Consider the following 20,167-nt stretch of genomic DNA (forward strand, 5'->3'; position numbering starts at 1 on the left):
TGTACGGAGTTAGTAATCAACCTAGTCAGCGATCCCATTCTCTCCCTAGGTCAGTCTTAGCGAATACATACAAACCTTAGTTCAGTGGAGTGCCGAACTGTGTCCACCTTCCGACTGAAGGCATCCAGGCATCAAGAGCCCTCAACCTCATCAATGAAACACACTAAACTGACTACTTATTCACGAAGCTAGACTGAATCCGAATCCTACATAACATCGCAATATTTATGTCTCCTGTTCCATGCCCACTAGCTGTCTGACCTCTAAAAATAAGCCACTAGGATGATTATATAGTACCTCTCTATTGCCTCCACATCCTGAAACAACTTGTTTCTCAACACCCGATAGAAGATGCCTCGTATCCCCTACCACCCCTTCGGCGTAGACGCGGCCACAGACGTAGCAAACGTAGACACACCAGACGCATTCTTAGGTTGGCAAGAACTACTATCCCCCCACTGACACCACACAGACCCCCACGGGTAAATCGCGGTCAACGTCCACTTCGAGACAGCGTAATCCGACGGCCGGTCGAAGAAGCTATATCCGGTACCACTGCAGTCTGTTGAGTAGTAGACAGTGCATTGCTGAGTCCCGCAGTTCCATCTATCCACTACGATCCTTGTTGCGTTTAATGACAAGATGTTGGCACAGTATTTGTTCTGCCAGGCGGATTTTAGCTCGATTTCGGCGATTGTGGTATAGGTGCTGTTGTCCGAGAGGTTGACCTGGGTATAGGGGTCTTCGCGCTCGGAGATGCTTGTGTCAAAGGCTAGGGCGGTCGGGGTCAGGAGGGCGAGGAAGGTAGTTGTTATTAGCGTGATGAGCTTCATAGTTGGTAGGTGGTGGAGGTTAAGGGGAGTTAGTGTTAGTAGACAAGGTAGATGCCAGCAAGGAATTTATAGGGAATCAAGCTCACAATAAGAATATAGATATGTAGTTTGTCTGTAAAGGGGATATTGTTAAACACGGTGATGTTCTATTTCTTTGAGTCCTATATAAGTTTCTATACGGCCGTAGCTATATAAGATTTTATAACAATCACTATTCGGGCACAGCTGAGATACTAATGAGAAACGCCAGCTAGAAGTGTCATCCACAGTAGTAACGCCCATTGGACTACTAAGCACTAATCAGGGGTGAAATCTCCAACATGCGGCGTCGTTTCCCGCGCGGATCCACAACTTGGAGTCAGCAAGAAACACACACTAGTTAGTTAGGAGTCTAGCGCTTGTTGACAATGGTAGTAGATCTACATCATGAACAGAATAAAGTGGAGCGACTAGGGACCGCCTCGGCCACTGGCGGTGAAGCACCAGGTACCGTGACTTGAATGATGCGGGCCCAAGCTTTATTTTCTTTGCGCTGTTCCTTCAACCTCGAATCAACACGGCCTGTCTATGGACCACCACCTTCACTCGGTCTTCACCAGATACACCTTCTAGACTGGACTGCTATACTCTATACTGCCTCTCAGATGCCCAGTTTCTCAGAGCCCACTGGCTCTTTTGCAGCGACCTGGAAGAAACGCAAGCGTGACCATGAAGAAAGCAACACCTTGACTCGTCCGTAAGTTACCCAATTCCCCCGTCAGCCAGAGTCATTCTCAAGGCCATTTTGCAATGTCCTTGCCCTTGAATCCAAGACTAACCTTCACTTCTCCCCCCCAACCCAGATCATCCTTCATCCCCTTTCGCGTAGACCGTCCCGATTACGACGGCACCTGCCCGTTGCCCCTGTCCCGACACCCTGCAGAAGGGAACGACCTCTCCTTCCGCCCCCGCTGTCTCCCTCGCAAACGTAGACACCTCCAGCCTCCATATCTCGCCCTCCCAACTCACCAACCATCTTCTCTTCTCTCTCCAAATGTCTATGCCCCCGCGCAAGACCCATATTCCCCGCCCGTCTCACCCAAGACGGTCGTACCAATCACCTACCCTCCCACATCCCCCTCCGCCCTCCGACCATGCCATATCTGCCACCGCCGCCCGACAACACGACAAGTCCTAGACGCTTATGCCGATTGTGATCTCTGTGGTGAACGTGCATGCTTTATCTGTCTGCGCCAGTGCGATGCTCTCGGATGCCTGGGCTCTGCAAACACCCCCTTCGCCGATGAACATGAGCCAGATCTATTCTCGCCCAGTGAAGACTTTGATGGTGCAGTCATGGGCCGAAGACGAAAAGTCTGCTCTGGCTGTGCTGTTGAGGGACTTACAGAGACTGGGACTGAAATTGTCCGATGCCTCGACTGTGTGCAGGGTAATTCGGCGACTGGATGGACGCTAGACGGGATGAATCATGAGATGATGTGCGGATAACCATCTGCCAGATTCTTGTATGACCCAAATTGATGTATAGAAACGACCATATGACCCCCCTACGACCTTTATCCACCTTTCTTCCTGGTGGACCCTCGACTATCTACTCTTCTTTTCTTGATGATGAGCTGCTGCGTGCATGTATTGCGGGACCTGCCTTTTACACATAGGGAACAATCCCTTTTTTCACATCTTCGGGACTTTCTTTTGTTCCTACATTTTGTTCTTCGACACAGCGATACCATTTTATGTCTGGGCAGTATTCTGCGGTTCTACTTTTTTCTTGGTTTCATAGCGTGGCATCGGGATACCAACACAATATAACTGGATATATTTTAATAACCATCTCCTCCCCCCCCCCCCTTCCTGGGATCATTCGGAATTGGGTTATGCAAAGTCATGAATATTTAGACAATATAAGTACTATAAGTAATGAACACCGCATCATCGATGCTAATATGATATGGTATAACAGACAGTATAGAAAAACCCACCATGCAATTTGAACACCATTTCAAGACTCCCTCCTGAACTGTACTCCCTTTCTCCTCAGCGGCCAAACCGCATCTGAGCTCCAGCATAGTGCCACAGCCCACGCATGAACCCTTGATACTCCACAGCCTCTCCGTAGCCGATCATACCGTGGTTGCGGTCGCCGGTGCAATACATCTCGGTCAACCGAATCTGCCACGGCGGATAGCCATCCAGCTTCAAGAAAGGTCCGAACACTAGCAGGAGATCTGGCTCCGGCTTCATGGGGCTAGCAGCACGGCCGCCAGCTTGAAGAGGTCGGGTGGTGATTTCGCTGATCTCCGCATCCACCAGTTCCGGCGTGATATCCTCTGGTGACAACTTGCCATTCTGTGACATTTCGGCCAAGGTCTTGGTCAAGTCGACGATGGTTTCGCGCCCGTCTGTCGAGGAGAGGAGGAGCAGGGTCAAGGAGGGGTTATCGGACTTGGGGTTTGGTGCGGTGCCGTAGACAGGATGGTGAGGGGCGAAGAGTTGCAGGGAGGGTTGTTGAGAGGGCGTGCCGAAGTAGGAGGCCAGTTTGGTGGAGATGATCTGGTGCAGGGCTGGGATGCAGGATTTGAGGACGCCTAGAAAGCGAGTCGGTTAGCATTTAGATTCATAGTTCATAACGAGAAAGATCTGCCCGTTCGAGGCCACGTTCTTACCAGACTTCTCATATACACTGAGCTGTGGAATACCCGCGCTGGCACTCCAGGCTGCCAACTCGGCCACCTCGTCCATCAACACAGCCAAGGCATCGTCCTCCTTATGCAGGGTCAATATCACACTGAGATGCTCTGGCAACCGCTTCAAGCCCCGAACATCCTTGCGGATCAACTCCGGCGTGCGATGGTGGTGGTAGACGATAGCAAAGACCCGGTCGACAACGGCATGGTAGGCCTGTAACAGACGCACGACAATTCCAAAGAAGATGTGGGTAATTGCATAAGTGAAACGATGGAGCTGCGACTTGAGGAACGTGCGGATAGGCTTTTTGCGAGGCTTCTGACGCCGTTGTGAAGACGTGGTTCCGGCGCGGGATCGCCGCGGCGAGTTTGCGCTCGCGTTCGCCGGTGCCAGGTCGGCTGGGTCGGGCAGGTAGGGTTTTAGGAGGCTCTCGCGGTCGGTAGCATTGAGCTTGTCACCGCGCGAGCGGATCTCTGCGCGCAGGATCTCGCGGTCGGTCGAGGAGACCATGGTGGTGTGGTTGAGGAAATTGAAGGTGGGCGGGAAGGCGTACTTGTTCAACTCCTCCGGCCACATGCAAATCACACTTTCTGCGAGTACTTCGGCCTTGGAGTGCTCCTAGGTCCGCGCTTAGTCGGGACTATCTATGTGTTAGTATTTGCGATTTTCAAGAAGCAATGTCGAAGTGATGCAGCTGAATAGTTTGTAAGATTCTAACGTGGTTGCCTGTCCTTTTGCATTGCACTGCCTCTTGTGGCCAAGGTGTTCGAACGTCAGCTATGACGAAGTAAGGACACATGGCGACATAACAACGAGATTCAATATTCGATCTATAATATTCATATTGTATCTCCTTAGATAGGTGTAAATATATGAGTATTCCGAGAAGCTACACCTTGCTACTATACCACATCGCTCTCTAGTATGCAAAATGTACCAGTGGAATTAACATCCCCCTGACGCGGTGGAAATTACCCGCAACCTCCGAACCTCAACCACCGCGCATCCCAGCTTTCCCCGGATTCTTCAATCCACCACACCCCCAGAGCCCAGTCCGCTTCCAACCGTCCCTCAATAAAAGCTGAGCAGGCCAATTCCACATTGAGCCGGTCCCGAGGCGGCCCCATATGACTCCCTTGCAATCGCCATCGCCATGATGCCCGACAATGCATCCATAGTCTCCTCGAACCCCGCCCGCTCCGTCTTCCCCAAGGGCCCCAGCTTCACACTCGAGGATTTCTCCAGCCGGGACTTTATCGTCAAGGAATTCATCGAGGCTCTCTCCGACAGCGCCATCTCCCATCGTCGCTCCGCTGCAGGAACCGGCGGCGCCCCAAACCAGCCCTTCGATCCGAAACCCCTCATTCGCACCTTCGAATATGCCCAGCGTCACCTAGGAGAGCTCTCCGGGGACCTAGAGATTCGTGAAAATGAGCTGTCAGCTGCGGTTCGACGCGCCGAAGCTCAGCATTCCCAGAATTTGACCACCCTCGGGCGGAAACTTCGACAGACCATTGAGTCATTCCAGCAGCTAGACACGTCGCTTAATGGCGCGGGATTAGAGAATGCCGGAGGCACGGGGAATATGGCGGTAGAAACGGGTCGGCGACTGGAGGAGCTAGACCGGCAGCGCCGCCGAGCTTTGGATGCCCACTTCTTGCTGGAGTGCTGGGATGGCGTGTGCAATCGCGGCGAGATCTCGCTGTTGGAGAACCTACGACGGTCAGGCACGGCGGAGGCCAAGGTTCGCTCTGCGCATATTGCGCGCCAGCTGTTGCGCATCAGTCAACGGCTTGACCCGCAGAGCTGGCAGCAGTCATCGAAGCCAAGCAATGGAAACTACGGGGGGAATTCGTCGTCGTCGGAAGATTTGAGTACTGGAAACAACACGCCGCGCCGGAATACACGGGAGATTATTGAAAAGTTCTCGGAGACGTTAGAGAAGGATCTGCTGAAACAGTTTGATGACTTCTACCGCAAGGCTAATTTTGAGGGCATGAAGGATTGTGCCACGGTGCTGCAGGATTTCAATGGCGGTTCTAGTGTGATTGCGCTGTTTGTGAATCAGCACCAGTTCTTCATTGACCGAAGTCAATTGGTTACGGAGGAAGTGGGTGGTGATGCCGAGTCATGGGAGAAGATGGCCGATCCCGATGCGGAGCTGCCCGGTGTTGAGCCAAGCCTACAGTCCTTGCTGGATGAGGTCAAGGTCGTGGTACAAGAAGAATCTGCGATCATCAAACGAGCATTCCCTTACTGCGAACAAGTGCTGGGCAAGTTTCTGCAGCGAGTCTTCCAACAGTCTATCCAGCAGCGCCTGGAGATGGTCTTGGACAAGGCCAGTGGAGTCTCGTCATTAGCATTCCTTCGATGCCTACAGAGCTCTCGGGGGTACATCAGCGCACTGATTGACGACTTGAAGGCCCACGGCCTCACGGAGCATCCGGATCCCATTTCTTCTCAGACAGCAATGCTGCTGGACCAACAACTAGAGGAGCTCTTCGTACCATACTTTGTCGGGTCTTCGTACATTGAACGAGAGAAGCGTACTCTGGAAGAGCTCTTCCACGCGGTACTATTCAAGTTCACGTCTTATCATGCGCGCCGGAAGAAGGCTGCTACCACATTCATGGCCTCCTTGGCTCGGCCCGGGACCACGGAGCTGCTGTCCACCACTCGTGATGCGTTCATCAGCCGGCTCGACTCGCCGGAGATGTCCCCCACTCAGCGCCGTACGCTACTACAAGTGGCCAATATTGGCGATGTCCCCGAGTCTCAGCGACTGACGGAGATCAGAATCACTGAGGAAGATGGACAGCCCAACCTCGGCGATGCCAAGCGCATGCTCAAGTGGCTAGCAGAGGCTGTAGGTCGGGGGCTCGAGCTCAGTGTCAACACCGATACGCATAAGGATGTGTCGGCACTATTGACTCTGTTGCTGGCCACCATGGGTGATGGCTACGTCGATGTTTGCCTCGACGCTGCTCTGGAGGCGGCTACCGCACAAGAATCCGGGAAGACTGAACCCGACTTTGGCTATCTCATGTCTGTGCGGACGACGATCAGTATCACTACTTTGATGGTGATGTGTGTCAATGCGGTATTATTGCCCCTGGCAGCGGCTAGTATCACGACTCGCCGCGATATGGAAAAACGAACTACGCAGACTACCTCACGTATTGAGGAAAAGATCAACACGATTGAGCAGAAGACGATCGATGCCACTCTGGCATGGGTCGGTCGCCTGTTATCAGGTCAGAAAAAGAATGATTTCCGACCTCGGGAGAGCGATAACGCAGCATGGTTGGAGATGTTGCAGACACCGGTACGTTTCTTTTTTTTTTTTTTTTTTTTTTTTTTTTTTTTTTTTTTTTTTTTTTTAGTTTCTTGCTTCTTTATATTTTCTCCGTCCTCTTGAAGATCTTTCCCAATACTTCGAGCAAGAGCGGGACAGAACGAAAGAAAAGAAAAGAAAAGAAACAACAAACAAAAAAGCAATACGAAAGGGGAGAAAAGCAAATCACTGACACCATATCAATAGACCTGCGCCTCTATCTGCACGTTCCTCACCCGTCTGCACAACATTGCCCGCACCTCTCTTCCCTCGAGCGGATCCAACGCCCGTCAAGTCCTAACGGAGATTGCCCTTGGCACACGCGATCACCTCCTGGAGCACTTCAAACGGTTTGCCGTCAGCGGGCCCGGCGGGCTAATGGTGACCAAGGATATGACACAGTACGCCGACCTACTCAAGTCGTGGGACATTGATGACGAAACCAAGCGCCCTGGTGGCGCGCTGGACGTACTGCTCGAGGTGGGCAGTTTGTTCGTTATTGGCGTCGAGGCCCTCCGGGAACGTATCCGGGGTGGTGCGGCGACCGGAGCCACGGGGAGCTCGGCTGGGCCTGGCCGAAGTGCTGGTGGACAGATTGAGGCTAAGTTGAGTGTGCAAGAGGTGCGGGCGTACGTCTCGCGTCGGGAGGACTCGAATACGTTGGCTATGCAGCAGGTTCTGAATGCCTTGTAGAGAAAGTGCATGGTCGGGAAGTTTCTGGTTTGTTCGGGTGTGCTTGCTAGAATTGCCCTTGTTATTGGGTCGGGATTTGCTCTGGACATGTCATATATCGGAGTCCTATCTTCCTGTTACAGTACTTGTCTCTTGGCTTTTCTGGCTGCGCTTTTTTTTTTTGGTTCCGTTTAATCCCACGGTGGAGCTCCGTTTGGTGTCCGGGGCACTCTTTGTTTGCATGGCTTTGCTTAGGTTTGACTTTATTACCCGTTTCCCCTTATTTACTCTGTACTACGGTATTGGGTCTTTTAGACCTGCGGTAGAAGGCTATTATCTTGTTCATTTCTTTGCTTTACATTTCATTAAACGGTCCCCTCTCTCGTTACCGACAGGTTGGCTAGTGGCTTTCCCTAGAGGGGCCAGTTATCGATTGGGCGGTGTTTAGGGATCCATCCCATTTGACAGTTCCTGACGCGCATTGCACTAGACCGAACTAGAGAGGATCTAATCGAGCCCGCGTGGTGAGGCGCATCCGTGCAGCAATCTGTGCGAGTGCTCTGTCTTCTATGTGACTCGTTCTTTGGGGAGAAGTACGGAATAGTGTAGGTGCATGATGTATACTGTAGTGTGGTACATGCCCTTTCCTTTAGTCGGTCAAGGACGAGTACTACTGCTCCTCTGGGGGATAGATCTGGTGGCGGTCTGACAGCTTACGTCCGCCTACAGTGGAGAATGTTAGACATATACTCTGACATACAGCACATCCTATTGTAATAGTTGATATAATAGGTTATAATACTGTACTTCCGTTAGGATAATATGAACAGGTCGTCTTCTCAACACGGCTCATTAACATTGAAGTGGAGTATCGGTAAACTCTGCCGTCTCTCTATAATCTGACAGGTAACTCATCTAATCCCCATAAACTCTAGTTCCGTGGACTCTTAGCGTTTACACAAACTTTGATAGTTCCAAACCTCCCAAGAGCTCCGTCACAATGTCATTTGACAGCGTTCGGTTCGCTTTCCGCCGATCAGATACTGTCTGGACATTTCATGCTTTCTTCGGTACTCCATACATACTGTTGTACATATTGATACTCCAAACCTGTACTGTACTGCAGACCATCAAACCTCACGAGAGTCTATCCATTCTGCCTCGTGCCCCGCATCTTCCAAGAAACCGAGAACCCCCCATCGGGATTTACAACCCAACGACCAGTTGGACCCTGGAAATCTCCGACCCCAACGTGAGCCGGCCAGTTTGCCCTTCTCAGCGTTTCAGCTGGGCGATTCCGTTTCAGTTGGCGCCAGTCCAGACTCCAAACTGCGGTAGCCCTGACGATCCAGGGCTGAGAGCCTAAAAGAGGAGGCTCCTGGCCAACAATATTGGGTACTCCGTCTTATGTACATGAGATGATAAGGAGCTACAGCTGTTTCTGGCTTATGTATGGAAGAGGCCCTTGTCAAGCTGACCGGCGATCCCGACGCTGATCCTTTTCGGCTCAAATAAGCGGCCCACCATGATCTCACCCCCTCGAGTCCTCGTCTCGCTGCCCAAGTAGTGGTCCGCCTTTTCCGCGTCATCTGTAGGGCTGGGAGAGAAGGGAAGGGGAAGGCAGGGGCGAGGCATCCTGGGCCGGTCAGAGCAACGGCCCCAAGGAATGATAATACGACCAGTCGCAAACATCGGGACAGTGTGGGGGGTTAAAATAGGTTTGTTGGTCGTTATTCTGGGCGTTGGCCATCCATACAGTACACAGAAATCTGCGGAGTACTGTACATCCAGTGCAAGGTCAGGGACTTTGTATGTACCTTTGTACAGTACCTTTCATCAGTGGCTTTTTTCCACCCCCTTGCTGGGGCTTTCCATCGGACTGGGTGCGACCAGCCGAGATGAAAAGGGTGAGAGAAGACTGGAAGATTGGAAGAGTCAAGACTAGGGGCTGTTTTGTTCCCGAGGTTGCACAGGAGTAGATCTAATTGAATTGCCGCGTCGAGGGTAGAAAGGGGAATGTTGTCCAAAGTACGGAGTACAGCATTTCAGGCACTCTAGTACTTCGTACTGCTATGGAAGGATCTGAGCTTAGGGATCGGTTCCTGGGATCTCCGATTGTTAGCGACAAACCGGTTCATCGATTGGTTCATGACTGGTCATATTCCAGCGTGACGCATGTCTAGATCGAGGCCATTTTTGCTGTGTGCTGTGCTTGTCCGTGATGTATGTCTTGTTCGAGTCTGCTCCACTTTTGACAAGACAGTTACTGTTGATCATTCTGCCTAAGGAGGGGGGGAAAAATGACAGGTCTCAAAATAGATCGATCCCATTACTGAGGACTGACCCTTCGGTCTGTGCGTTGCATTTTTCCGTTTTCCATTTTCCATTTTCCATTTTTGCTTCTTTGTTCGATGTGTTGGCGTCATCTCCAGGTTGGGCATGCGCCGAACCAGAGACATGGGATACCCCCGGACCGATTACTCGTAATTGACCACAAGCGCGTGCGTTGGGAGGGGGGGTTCCAATTTCGGCGCTTGCGAGATGGAGTGGGGAAGGGTGCACAGCTCTGAGTATTCTGAGTACAGCGAAGCACAGAGTAGGGATTTCCTATATAGTAGTCCTGGGTGCGCTTCGTCGACAGGCGTGGACTCTTCTTTCTTGCATGATTCTATCCAAAGTGTATATGCTATACCTTTTTCTGCACCGGGTTTCTCGGAGAATTCTTTTGTGATTCACTATTGATTCTTGATACTCTTGTTTCCTGACAACTGCTTGGACCGGTCTCACCTTCCTATACTCCGACGCCGTTGTCCCCGTCGCCTTGATTTAACAATCTCGAGATCAAGCATCGAATGAGCGAGTCCTTCCAATTGATCCTATGACCCCGACATTTCTAAACTCCGGATCTTACGAATACCTTCTACTGAACCCTCTTATCGTCCATCCTCTCTCTCTACAGTCCATCCAGTCCACTCTGGACATCCCAACATGATCCCTGCGGCCAGCGAGGAGGACTTGAGATCTCTGCCACCTGCTGTGCGACGAAAGGTAAAGGCTCTTTTTTTTTCGCGTTCTTCCTTGTTGGCATTCGTTTTGATTTCATCGTTCTCTCTTTCTTTGTTTGCCATCCAACTACCCTGGCCCATCTCATTTCCCCTTACTGAGGGGGGACGTGCAGCGGACCGTCGATAGTCAACTTGATAGTCTCGGACTAGGCCCTTTGGCTGGTCGATACGAGGTTCCTGTTCCTTCCCAAAAGTCCCACCTGTTGGGTTTTGTTTTCTTGGTGCTTGGTCTCCACTTGGACACCGCGAAACCCTGCACATCCTTGCACATCCTTGCACATCCTTGCACATCCTTGCACATCCTTGCACATCCTTGCACATCCTTGCCCTCCACAACTGCCAGATGCTTTTGTTTTCTTTTGACATGGCTGGACTGGCGGTTTCTCCACACTGGGCGCCACTGCTATCCCATCACAGTCCTTTTGACGGCAGAAGGTGTTCGTTGGATCCCCCTGAACCGCTCTGGCGCTGGTGGAGCCCGCCATTTAGCCCCGTCACCCGCACTATCAAGTGATGGCGCCAAAACTCAACGCCCCTCCACTGCTCTAAACTGCTTTTCGAGTCTCCTCGTCGAGTCGTTTCCTCGAGTCGTTTGTTCCATTCTTTTGCCGGTCGGCTTATGAAGCCCCCCCCCCCCCCCACCCACCTCCCATTTGCTCATCTCCACTCAACACTCAATTGGAGTGGAAACCATATCCACACGATGTCCTCTGTTGAAAGGCCAGCGCTGACCCCAAACAGTTCTTCTCGAATGTCGAGCGCTTGCGCATTCGGCTAGCGCAGAGCGATCCCAGTTCCCCTGCGTGCTCCACGCACTACAATCACCTCCATCACGCCCGGACTTATCGGCCTAGTGGCCGTCTTGGGTCTGATCTCCTCTTCCACCATCCTCACTCGCACTCCCACCCTTACTCTCATTTTCATTCTCATTCTCGTACACTACGCAACGCTTCGACAACCTCCCTCGCCAGAGGCCGTGGACTGGAGAAACGGTCGACTGCCACTCCCAGAAAATTGCGCAAGCCTGGCTCGCTGCAACTGGCCTACCTAGTTGCCCAGGCAGACTCGCAATGCTTCCATTCTCTCCCCGCTAAAATTCAACAAAAGCTTTTCTCCTCCGAAGAACGCTTGCGTCTTCACCGCGCTTATCGTGAGAGTATCATTCTGGACGCTGCCGACGAGGCTTTCTATCGTCGCCCTTTCCCTCGGCGTCGTCCGTCTACCGACAGTCTCCCTTCAGAAACCACTCTCCCGGTAGCACAACCAGACACGGTCTTTTACGATTCAGACTCGGAGGACGAGACCGACGACAGCATGGATCAGTCAATCTACGACAGCTTTCGCTGGCTTGATGAAGATGGTGACCTCGACTTGTCTCTGGATGAGTACCATGCCCATGTGGCGGATGCTGCTGCCAAATCCAAACCTCGGCGTCGCCCATCCTTCCGTCGGTCCTTATCATTTTCCACCCACAATCTGAGACAGCATCGACCCTCACCATCGATGCCAACCCGCACTCTTCCTCTATCTCACACAATTCAAGCTCTCGCCCCTCTTGCAACTGGCCATCGCTCTTCCTCTCGCCCGGGCTCTCGTCGCCGCCAACCCATCCAACATGCGCACAAGTCTTCCACATCAAGTATCGACCCCGCCGCACAATACTACCAAGATCCCGACGCCCGTCTCAAACTGCGTGTCTACCTGGCCTCGCCGCAGAAATTCGATGAGGCCATTGAGTTCGGTTTTCCATCCTTGGAACAGGATAAGGAAAACATCGCTCCAGACCATACCCCCACGTCCCCTAAGTCACCCACGGTGACAAGTGACTGGGCAGGGACGTTTTTCGAGGATGATGATGGCACTGTGCTCGGCACTCCTGGCGGATCCATTGAAGAGCCTGCGGCTTCTCGTGCTTCTTCTCAGCTCAAGGAAACCTCGCGGCCGTCAATGGATACTCCTTCTCCACTCCAGCGGCGTCAATCACTCCTTCTAGGCTCAAAGACGGGCCCCCAGAGACTCCCAGGAAACCGGGAGATGACCCTAAAAATGACTCTCACCCGGCCGGATCTGCGGACTGAGTCTCCCACTCCCTCCCAGACTTCCCCACAGGAGGATCCGCTGCGCCTGGCGGCACTGCCCCCGCCAGACCGTGCCCAGATGATCTGGGACTCGGATGAGGATGACCAGGGCGTCGTCAAAAAGATGTGGCGCAGACTTCGTCGACGAGTTTAGACGAGGACTATGTGCCAGGTCACTATTTTGTTCAAATCACCCTTCTTTTTTTCTTATTTCTCCCCAACATTCTTGGGTCTCATTGCTGTCATTCTTTTTAGCGTGCAAACATTCGTCCATTGATATCCGGGGTGTGTTTCTTGAAGGCGTCTTTTCTTTCTGGTCACTCTGCATATCGAACCTAGCGTTTCCTTCGATTTTTTCTGATTCGGGCCTATGCCCACCATTCTCATGTATCTATCCTTTTTTTTTTTTTCTGAATAGTCTGCAGCACTCTGTACATATCTCCTTGGCTGCCGTGTGGCCAATGCAACTTGCTTGGAGCTCCTCAAATCATCTCTGATGTAATTGTAACTATTTTCATCATTTACTATACCCCAACTGTCGCAAGTGGATCGATTGGTAGATCGAGTGATGTGCAAACCATGGTTCATCCGAGCGGAAGGCACGGAGTCTTTCTGCGATAGCGCGATAAAGCCGGTATTTCACGTGACAGGGGAGCGCTCCCCCAGGCTGAGGCCACGCAGCTCCCTCGTGTACGACATCACCATTCTCTCTTTAGCACATTGACCACGACTGGGCTTACTGTGTCCCAGGGTAGATCTCATTCCTCTCGCCCCAACCCCCCTTTTCGATTTCTCTCCTACTCCCTCGATACGCTCATTTAGCCCGCGCAACCCGGACCGGCCCGCTAGTGCAGCTTAGGCTGCTGCATCCTCCCACACTTCACCAACGACTCTTCCCCCTTCAGATGCCGACGTACCGCCGGTCATGATCCCTCGGTGGTTGCTGCTTGTGGCCTGTTTGTTGCTGGCTTGGTCCGCACAACCGGCCACAGCCAAGGAGGACAAACCCAAGCTCTCGTCCGAAGTCCTCGACCATGCGCCCTACGATCTGTTCTATTTCAAAGGCACGGAAACCGTTCTCTACCGTGACCCGAAGAAGCACACTGCTCATGTTTCGTTTGATGGAGGCTTGAAATGGGAACCTATCAAGGGTCCCGATGGGAAGATGGAGGGCACGGCTGCCGTCATCTGGCCGCACCCGTACGATTCGAAGCGCGCCTATGTGCTTGGTGAAAAGGGCCAGCATTGGGTCACGACCGATCAGGCTGAGACTTGGGAGTCCTTTGAGATCGCAGCTCGGCCTATGATGACCGAACGCGGGACCCCTCCGCTTGCTTTTAACGGCTGGCACCCCGAGAAGGTCATCTTCATGGGTCTGGATTGCTCTGGTATCATCGGGTGCATGCCGAAGGCGTGGTATACCACGGATGACTTTAAGACTTGGAATCCACTGCAGGAGATGTTCTACTCGTGTATGTGGGCGGCGGGCACTCCGCAGTTTGGATTCGACCTTGATCTGTCCAAGGAACTCGGAGACCGCGTTCTTTGCGTGGTGCCCGGATTGAAGGGCACCATGCATTCTGAACGTCTGATTTTCTCGGATGATTATTTCCAGGATGGTATAGATGGTACCGAAGTTAATCTTGACCGTGGACGGCCCGTTACCGGTAGCCAGATCATTGCGCGCTCCGTGAAGAAGTATCTGGTGGTTGGTTTACAGTCGCAAGGCACCACCGAACAAGCTCTTTATATCAGCGATGACTCGAAGGAATGGCACCGTGCTGAGTTCCGTGGACATCGGATCGAGCAGGACGCGTACACCGTTTTGGAAAGCACCAACTACAGCATCCAGGTGGATGTGCAAACGACATGGCATAAGAATAGCGTGGGCGTGCTCTTCTCGTCCAACTCCAACGGAACCTACTTCACCCCTAATATCGAACATACCAACAGAGACGCCAACGGTTTCGTTGACTTCGAAAAGGTCGCCGATATCCAGGGCATTGTGATTGTGAACACGGTCAAGAATTGGGAGGAGGTTGAGGAGTCCGACAAGGCAGACAAGAAGCTCGTCAGTGGCATCAGTTTTGATGATGGCAGAACGTTCCAGCCTCTCAAAGCTGATGGTGATGACCTTCACCTTCACTCAATGACCTCCTACGATACAATGCACGAGCTTCCTATCGGCCGCATGTTCTCCAGTCCCGCGCCGGGTATCGTGATGGGTGTGGGTAACACTGGCGGTCACCTGAAGAAGTATTCCGATGGTGACCTCTACGTCTCCGACGACGCGGGTCTCACCTGGCGTCGCGCGCTCAAGGGCCCTCACCACTTCAAGTTCGGTGACCAAGGCGGTGTCATCGTGGCCATCGCCGATGACGGCAAGACTGATAAGGTTCAATACTCTCTCAACCACGGCAAGGACTGGGAAGATTCTATCAAGCTGGAGCACAAGATCAAACCGCTTTATATCATTACCACCCCCGAGGCAACTAGCCTGAAGTTCTTGGTTGTTGGCGAATCCAGCGAAAAGGAGGGCTTCGTCATCTATACCATTGACTTCGATGGACTCCACGAGCGCAAGTGTACCAAGGACGACCTCGAGCCCTGGTGGGCCCTCCTCGACGAGGATCGTAAACCGAAATGTCTGATGGGTCACAAGCAAAAGTTCATGCGCCGCAAGGCTGACGCGGAATGCTTCATCATGGAGGACAAGTTGGATCCGCCTATCTTTGAACCGTGCGACTGTACCAAGGATGACTTTGAGTGCGACTACAACTTTAAGCGCAACGAAGAGAACGAGTGCGTGCCGGCCGTACCTCTGACTCCCCCTGCGGGTAAATGTAAAGATAAGAGCGACAAGTATAAGGGTCCGTCTGGCTGGCGACTCATTCCGGGAAATACCTGTCGCCGCACGGATGGCAAGAACTACGATGAAGAGATTGAACGCTCATGTGACGATACCACTGGCTCTCCTGGTGGAGGCATCGGTGGTGGCGATGGCAAGGTTCATGCCGGAAAGGCACACGAATTCGCGGGCGCCGACCTGGAGTACTTCTACTTGGAGCGTCAGACAAGTAACTCGGGAGATGACGAGACCATCTTCTTGCTCTCTAGTAAGAATGAGGTGTTTGTCACGCACGACCACGCCAAGACTTGGGACCAGCCCAAGGAGTTGAAGGGCGAGCAGATCGTGGGCATGGTCCAGCACCCTTACTATAGTGATGGTGCTTACTTCTTGACTGCTGGAGACACCGCATACTCGACAATCAATCGCGGCGATACCTTCAAGAAGTTCAAGCTGCCCACTTCTTTGGCGAACCGGGAGAAGAACGACCCGAACCCATTGGCCTTCCATGAGAAATACATGGACTGGATGATCTGGATGGGTAATGATGAATGCAAAGGCAGCGACTGCGTCCCCGATGCGTACTTCTCCAAGAACCGCGGTGCGGACTGGGAAGGCCCTGACCTGCGTGGTGTTGGTCAGTGTGTCTTTGCCTACCACAATGGCCGCGAGGATAGTGAAAATCTTGTCATCTGCGAGCAGTATGAGAAGGAGAGCAAGAAGTACAACCGCCAGCTCGTGTCCAGCGACTCCAAGGATAACCGGTTCGGGGACCGCAAGGTTATCAACGACAACATCGCTCACTTTGTCACTATGAACGATTACATTGTCGTGGCGACCTTCCCGACTGAGAAGCACAAGTATCTGAATGTGAGCACCAGCATGGATGGCCGTGTCTTTGCTCAGGCCAATTTCCCCATCAATGTCGATGTTCAGCAATACACTGTGCTTCCCGGTTCCACCGATGCGTTGTTCCTGTTCGTGCAGATTAGCGCTGAACAAGGCCACGGTTATGGCCAGCTGGTCAAGAGTAACAGCAACGGCACCTATTTCGTCTCGAGTCTGTCGGCCGTGAATGTGGATGATCGTGGCTACGTTGACTTTGAGAAAGTTGCCAATCTTGAGGGTGTCGCTCTAGCGAATATTGTTGCGAATGTCGATGATGTCAAGAACAAGGGCTCTAGCAAGAAGCTACGCTCTGTGATTACGCATAATGATGGTGGTCAATGGGCTTTGCTTCCTCCTCCCACGCGGGACGTCGAGGGCAAGAAGTTCGGTTGCTCTGTGACTGAGGGCAAGGGCACCGAGGCATGTGCACTACACCTCCACAGTTACACGGAGCGTCGTGACTGGCGGGATACTTTCTACTCCGGCTCTGCTATCGGTGTTCTCATCGGTGTGGGCAACGTCGGTGAATATCTAACGAGTGCTGACAGCGAGGATGTCGGTACTTTCCTGAGCAATGACGGCGGCATCACCTGGAATCAAGTCAAGAAAGGCCGTTACATGTTTGAATTTGGTGACTCTGGATCCGTCATCGCGCTCGTGCGCGAGTTGGAGCCCACCCAGTCTGTCTTTTATAGTCTTGACGAGGGCAAGTCCTGGTCAGAGTTCCAGTTCGCCGACACCGAGGTGATTGTGCTGGACATCTCGACCGTTCCCTCGGATACCTCCAAGAGCTTTGTCCTGTGGGTTCGGGAGCCCAAGTCCTCCAATCGCTTTGCCACCATCCCCGTCGACTTTAGCGGTATTTGGGATCGCGAGTGTGCGCCGCCTGATGGCAAGGAGCCTAGCGATGATTACTACCTCTGGACTCCCAAGCACCCGATGCAGGATGATAATTGTCTCTTCGGCCATGTGGAACAATACCACCGTAAGCGGCCCGACAGGGAGTGCTGGGTGAATTGGCGCGATCCACATGTGCATCGGGTAGACAGCTCGAACTGCACCTGTACCCGTGCTGACTTTGAATGGTAAGCAAGCATTGCATATCTTTAGAGGAAAATATCAGTCCCGCTAACGATATCATTAGTGACTACAACTACGAGATTCAAAGTGACGGTAGCTGTGGTCTCATACCTGGTTTCCAACCACCCGACCACAGCCTCTCATGCAAGGACGACCCCGACCAGGTCGAGTACTGGGAACCCACCGGCTACCGCCGTCTTCCTCAGACAACCTGTCAAAGTGGCTATGAGCTCGACAAGCTACAGCCACACGCATGTCCCAACAAAGAGAAGGAGTTTGAGCGCAAGCACGGCATCAGCGGCGTCGGTCTCTTCTTCGCCATCGTCATTCCGATTGCTGCCGCCGCGGCCTTTGGCTACTTCGTTTATACTCACTGGGACGGCAAGTTCGGCCAGATTCGCCTTGGTGAGTCCGGCGGTGCGTCGAGCCAGGGCTGGTTCACTCGGGATTCTCTTCTAGTCGCCATTCCCGTCACGGTCATTGCCGGCACCGTTGCCGTAGCTCAAGCACTTCCCATGCTTGCCGTGAGTCTGTGGCGCAGTGTTAGCGGCTTCGTGCGCGCCCGTAGTCGCGGATACCAGCGACCATATGCGACAAGGGGCTCCTTTGCCGCGCGCCGTGGTGATTATACACATGTTGTGGATGATGAAGATGAATTGCTAGGTGCGGATGATCTCGACGATGACGAGGAGGCGTAGATAATCACGGCCATACTGGGACAAAATCGGGTGAAAATCGAAGATTTGATTTGGGTCTGATGTGTGATCTGATTGGAATACTTGATGTGACATTATGAGCGCGACATGTTTTATTTTTGGATCTTTTTTTTCTTTCTTTGTTTTTTCTCCCTCTTTTTATTTTCTTTCTTTTCCTCTTTTCGTTTCTGTCCATGTACTGCATATCTTGCTGGCGCCGGAGACATATTTCTCTTGGCCAGAATTTTGACGCCTTGGGGCGCAAAGATATAGAGAGGGCTTCTTCTTCGTCTTTTGCTCGGTTTCTTTCGTTTAGATCATGACCTTTAATGGGAATTTGGCTTCAAAAGGAATTGCGTACTATCAATTCGGCATACTCGGTGCTATTTCTTGCTAGTTTTCAGCTGGTTAATACTCATGTCCGGCTCATTTGGGCAAGTCCTCTGGGCCAAAAGAATCCGGCAGCAACTATGGTCATAATGAGTTAGATAAGTGATGGTATATAAGGGAAAAGACGAGGAATAGCATACCTCGCCCATCGTCTTCACGGTATAGTTTCCCTGCCCGTCATACATGTACACCGGGAATGAAGGCGTAGTGAACTCGCGCATGCTAGTAAAGATATTAGCCCATTGTCCAGCAGAAAACCCGTACGTTCTCGCTTCGGAAATAAGAACATACTACTGTCGACACATCCCACACGGCGACGCGCCAGGCGTAATATCCGTCGCAACGGCAATAGCCCGAAACTCCTTGTGGCCGGCCACCTAAGAATCACCGAATCAGCTTCTAGCTATCAAAAGGCAAACCCTTTTGATAGGTCATATCTTGCAAACAGAACGGGGTATTATAGGTATTCGACGACATACAATAGCAGTAGCAAACGCAACACGCTCAGCGCATGTTCCAACGGGATAAGCCACGTTTTCCACGTTCGCGCCGACGACAAACTCGCCCGATGCAGTGAGAATGCATGCGCCGACGCGGAACTTCGAGTACGGGCCTGGACAGTCGTCAGTACGGATGCAACACGGAGGGAACTAGTTAGGTATAGCTAGGTATAGCTAGTACTAGCGAGCTAGCTAGCTATTGCCGTGACGGGACGTAAAAGCTCACAGTATGCGGCGGCTTTGGCGTCGATAGCCTTTGTGGAGAGGGTTTGGAGCTCTTGAGCTGTAACGGGCGCTTGGATGGGTGGCATTGTGGATGGAGGAGATTTTGTGGTGGGAGAAGCAGTGAAAGAAAAAAGTAGTTACATTGGCGAAGTGGGAGGTGCGGAGGAGGCGGGGATGAGACTGCGATTGTTCGGCTTATCGCGTTTATCGGCGGGGTGGGTTTGGAGGGAGGTTATATGTTGAGATTCTTGTCGCTGATCCGTTTTCAATTAATAGTAAAGATGTATTCTCACTATGATTCTGGTTGTAATTTTAGATTTGTCGCTATTCAATAAAAGCATTGGTAGGGAAGAGATGAGCAGGAGAGGGATGAGGTACAAGGATGTATATGACAGGACTCGCGAGAATATATCATGCTATGCTGTGCCCCAGGACAGCCCCTCATTTGTTTCAGATTATAGTTCTATGGTATATCCAGAGGTGATTCGCTACTTATCAAGCCTCAAACATCATCTGGTAGAATTCTACTGATGTTCGCTTCCACGATATGCTAGCTTGATTCCTGTTCAATCATTTCCTTTGAGATAATATCTTAGAAGAAATATCAATTGCAGTTTAGACTAGCATGCGCGAGGAGCGTATAGAATCGAACGGAATCAATAGAACTAGGCTGAGTTGATTAATTGTTGATTAGAAAGTAAAACCATCCATATGCAGAGGACACAATGATGTCCTTGCTAATAAAGAAGCGACTCCGGAGTTACTACTACCGATCTTCTAAGAAGCTAGCTTCCATACAAACTTTTATATAATGCACTCTACTTTCCCACTCCACGTCTCCCAACACATCTCATACGATATATTCTGCCCT

General features: G+C 51.9%; 7 protein-coding genes across 7 annotated transcripts; 4 read left to right on the forward strand and 3 right to left on the reverse strand.

Moving 5' to 3' along the window:
- Positions 1–365: 365 nt before the first annotated feature.
- N7458_011569 (uncharacterized protein) lies at positions 366–833 on the reverse strand (the record flags this gene model as incomplete). Its single annotated transcript, XM_056914951.1, has 1 exon — positions 366–833. One exon carries the CDS (start codon positions 831–833, stop codon positions 366–368), a length of 468 nt encoding a protein of 155 aa, XP_056759705.1.
- A 644-nt stretch (positions 834–1,477) lies between these two features.
- N7458_011570 (uncharacterized protein) lies at positions 1,478–2,321 on the forward strand (the record flags this gene model as incomplete). Its single annotated transcript, XM_056914952.1, has 2 exons — positions 1,478–1,569; positions 1,676–2,321. The coding sequence occupies 2 exons, from the start codon at positions 1,478–1,480 to the stop codon at positions 2,319–2,321; spliced, it is 738 nt and encodes a 245-aa protein (XP_056759706.1).
- Positions 2,322–2,870: 549 nt separating this feature from the next.
- N7458_011571 (ditrans,polycis-polyprenyl diphosphate synthase) lies at positions 2,871–4,031 on the reverse strand (the record flags this gene model as incomplete). Its single annotated transcript, XM_056914953.1, has 2 exons — positions 2,871–3,421; positions 3,500–4,031. The coding sequence occupies 2 exons, from the start codon at positions 4,029–4,031 to the stop codon at positions 2,871–2,873; spliced, it is 1,083 nt and encodes a 360-aa protein (XP_056759707.1).
- A 643-nt stretch (positions 4,032–4,674) lies between these two features.
- N7458_011572 (exocyst subunit SEC10) lies at positions 4,675–7,548 on the forward strand (the record flags this gene model as incomplete). The annotated part of the gene is made up of 2 exons (XM_056914954.1): positions 4,675–6,846; positions 7,063–7,548. The coding sequence occupies 2 exons, from the start codon at positions 4,675–4,677 to the stop codon at positions 7,546–7,548; spliced, it is 2,658 nt and encodes an 885-aa protein (XP_056759708.1).
- A 2,967-nt stretch (positions 7,549–10,515) lies between these two features.
- N7458_011573 (uncharacterized protein) lies at positions 10,516–12,824 on the forward strand (the record flags this gene model as incomplete). The annotated part of the gene is made up of 2 exons (XM_056914955.1): positions 10,516–10,575; positions 11,334–12,824. The coding sequence occupies 2 exons, from the start codon at positions 10,516–10,518 to the stop codon at positions 12,822–12,824; spliced, it is 1,551 nt and encodes a 516-aa protein (XP_056759709.1).
- A 771-nt stretch (positions 12,825–13,595) lies between these two features.
- On the forward strand, positions 13,596–18,184 carry N7458_011574 (vacuolar protein sorting/targeting protein 10; the record flags this gene model as incomplete). Its single annotated transcript, XM_056914956.1, has 2 exons — positions 13,596–17,491; positions 17,551–18,184. 2 exons carry the CDS (start codon positions 13,596–13,598, stop codon positions 18,182–18,184), a joined length of 4,530 nt encoding a protein of 1,509 aa, XP_056759710.1.
- Positions 18,185–18,607: 423 nt separating this feature from the next.
- On the reverse strand, positions 18,608–19,382 carry N7458_011575 (cytidine deaminase; the record flags this gene model as incomplete). Its single annotated transcript, XM_056914957.1, has 5 exons — positions 18,608–18,649; positions 18,712–18,793; positions 18,863–18,948; positions 19,051–19,184; positions 19,298–19,382. 5 exons carry the CDS (start codon positions 19,380–19,382, stop codon positions 18,608–18,610), a joined length of 429 nt encoding a protein of 142 aa, XP_056759711.1.
- Positions 19,383–20,167: the final 785 nt, after the last annotated feature.

The sequence above is a fragment of the Penicillium daleae genome, assembly GCF_028827525.1.
Source record: "Penicillium daleae strain IBT 16125 chromosome Unknown utg000009l_segment0_segment0, whole genome shotgun sequence".
Lineage (NCBI taxonomy): Eukaryota > Fungi > Ascomycota > Eurotiomycetes > Eurotiales > Aspergillaceae > Penicillium > Penicillium daleae.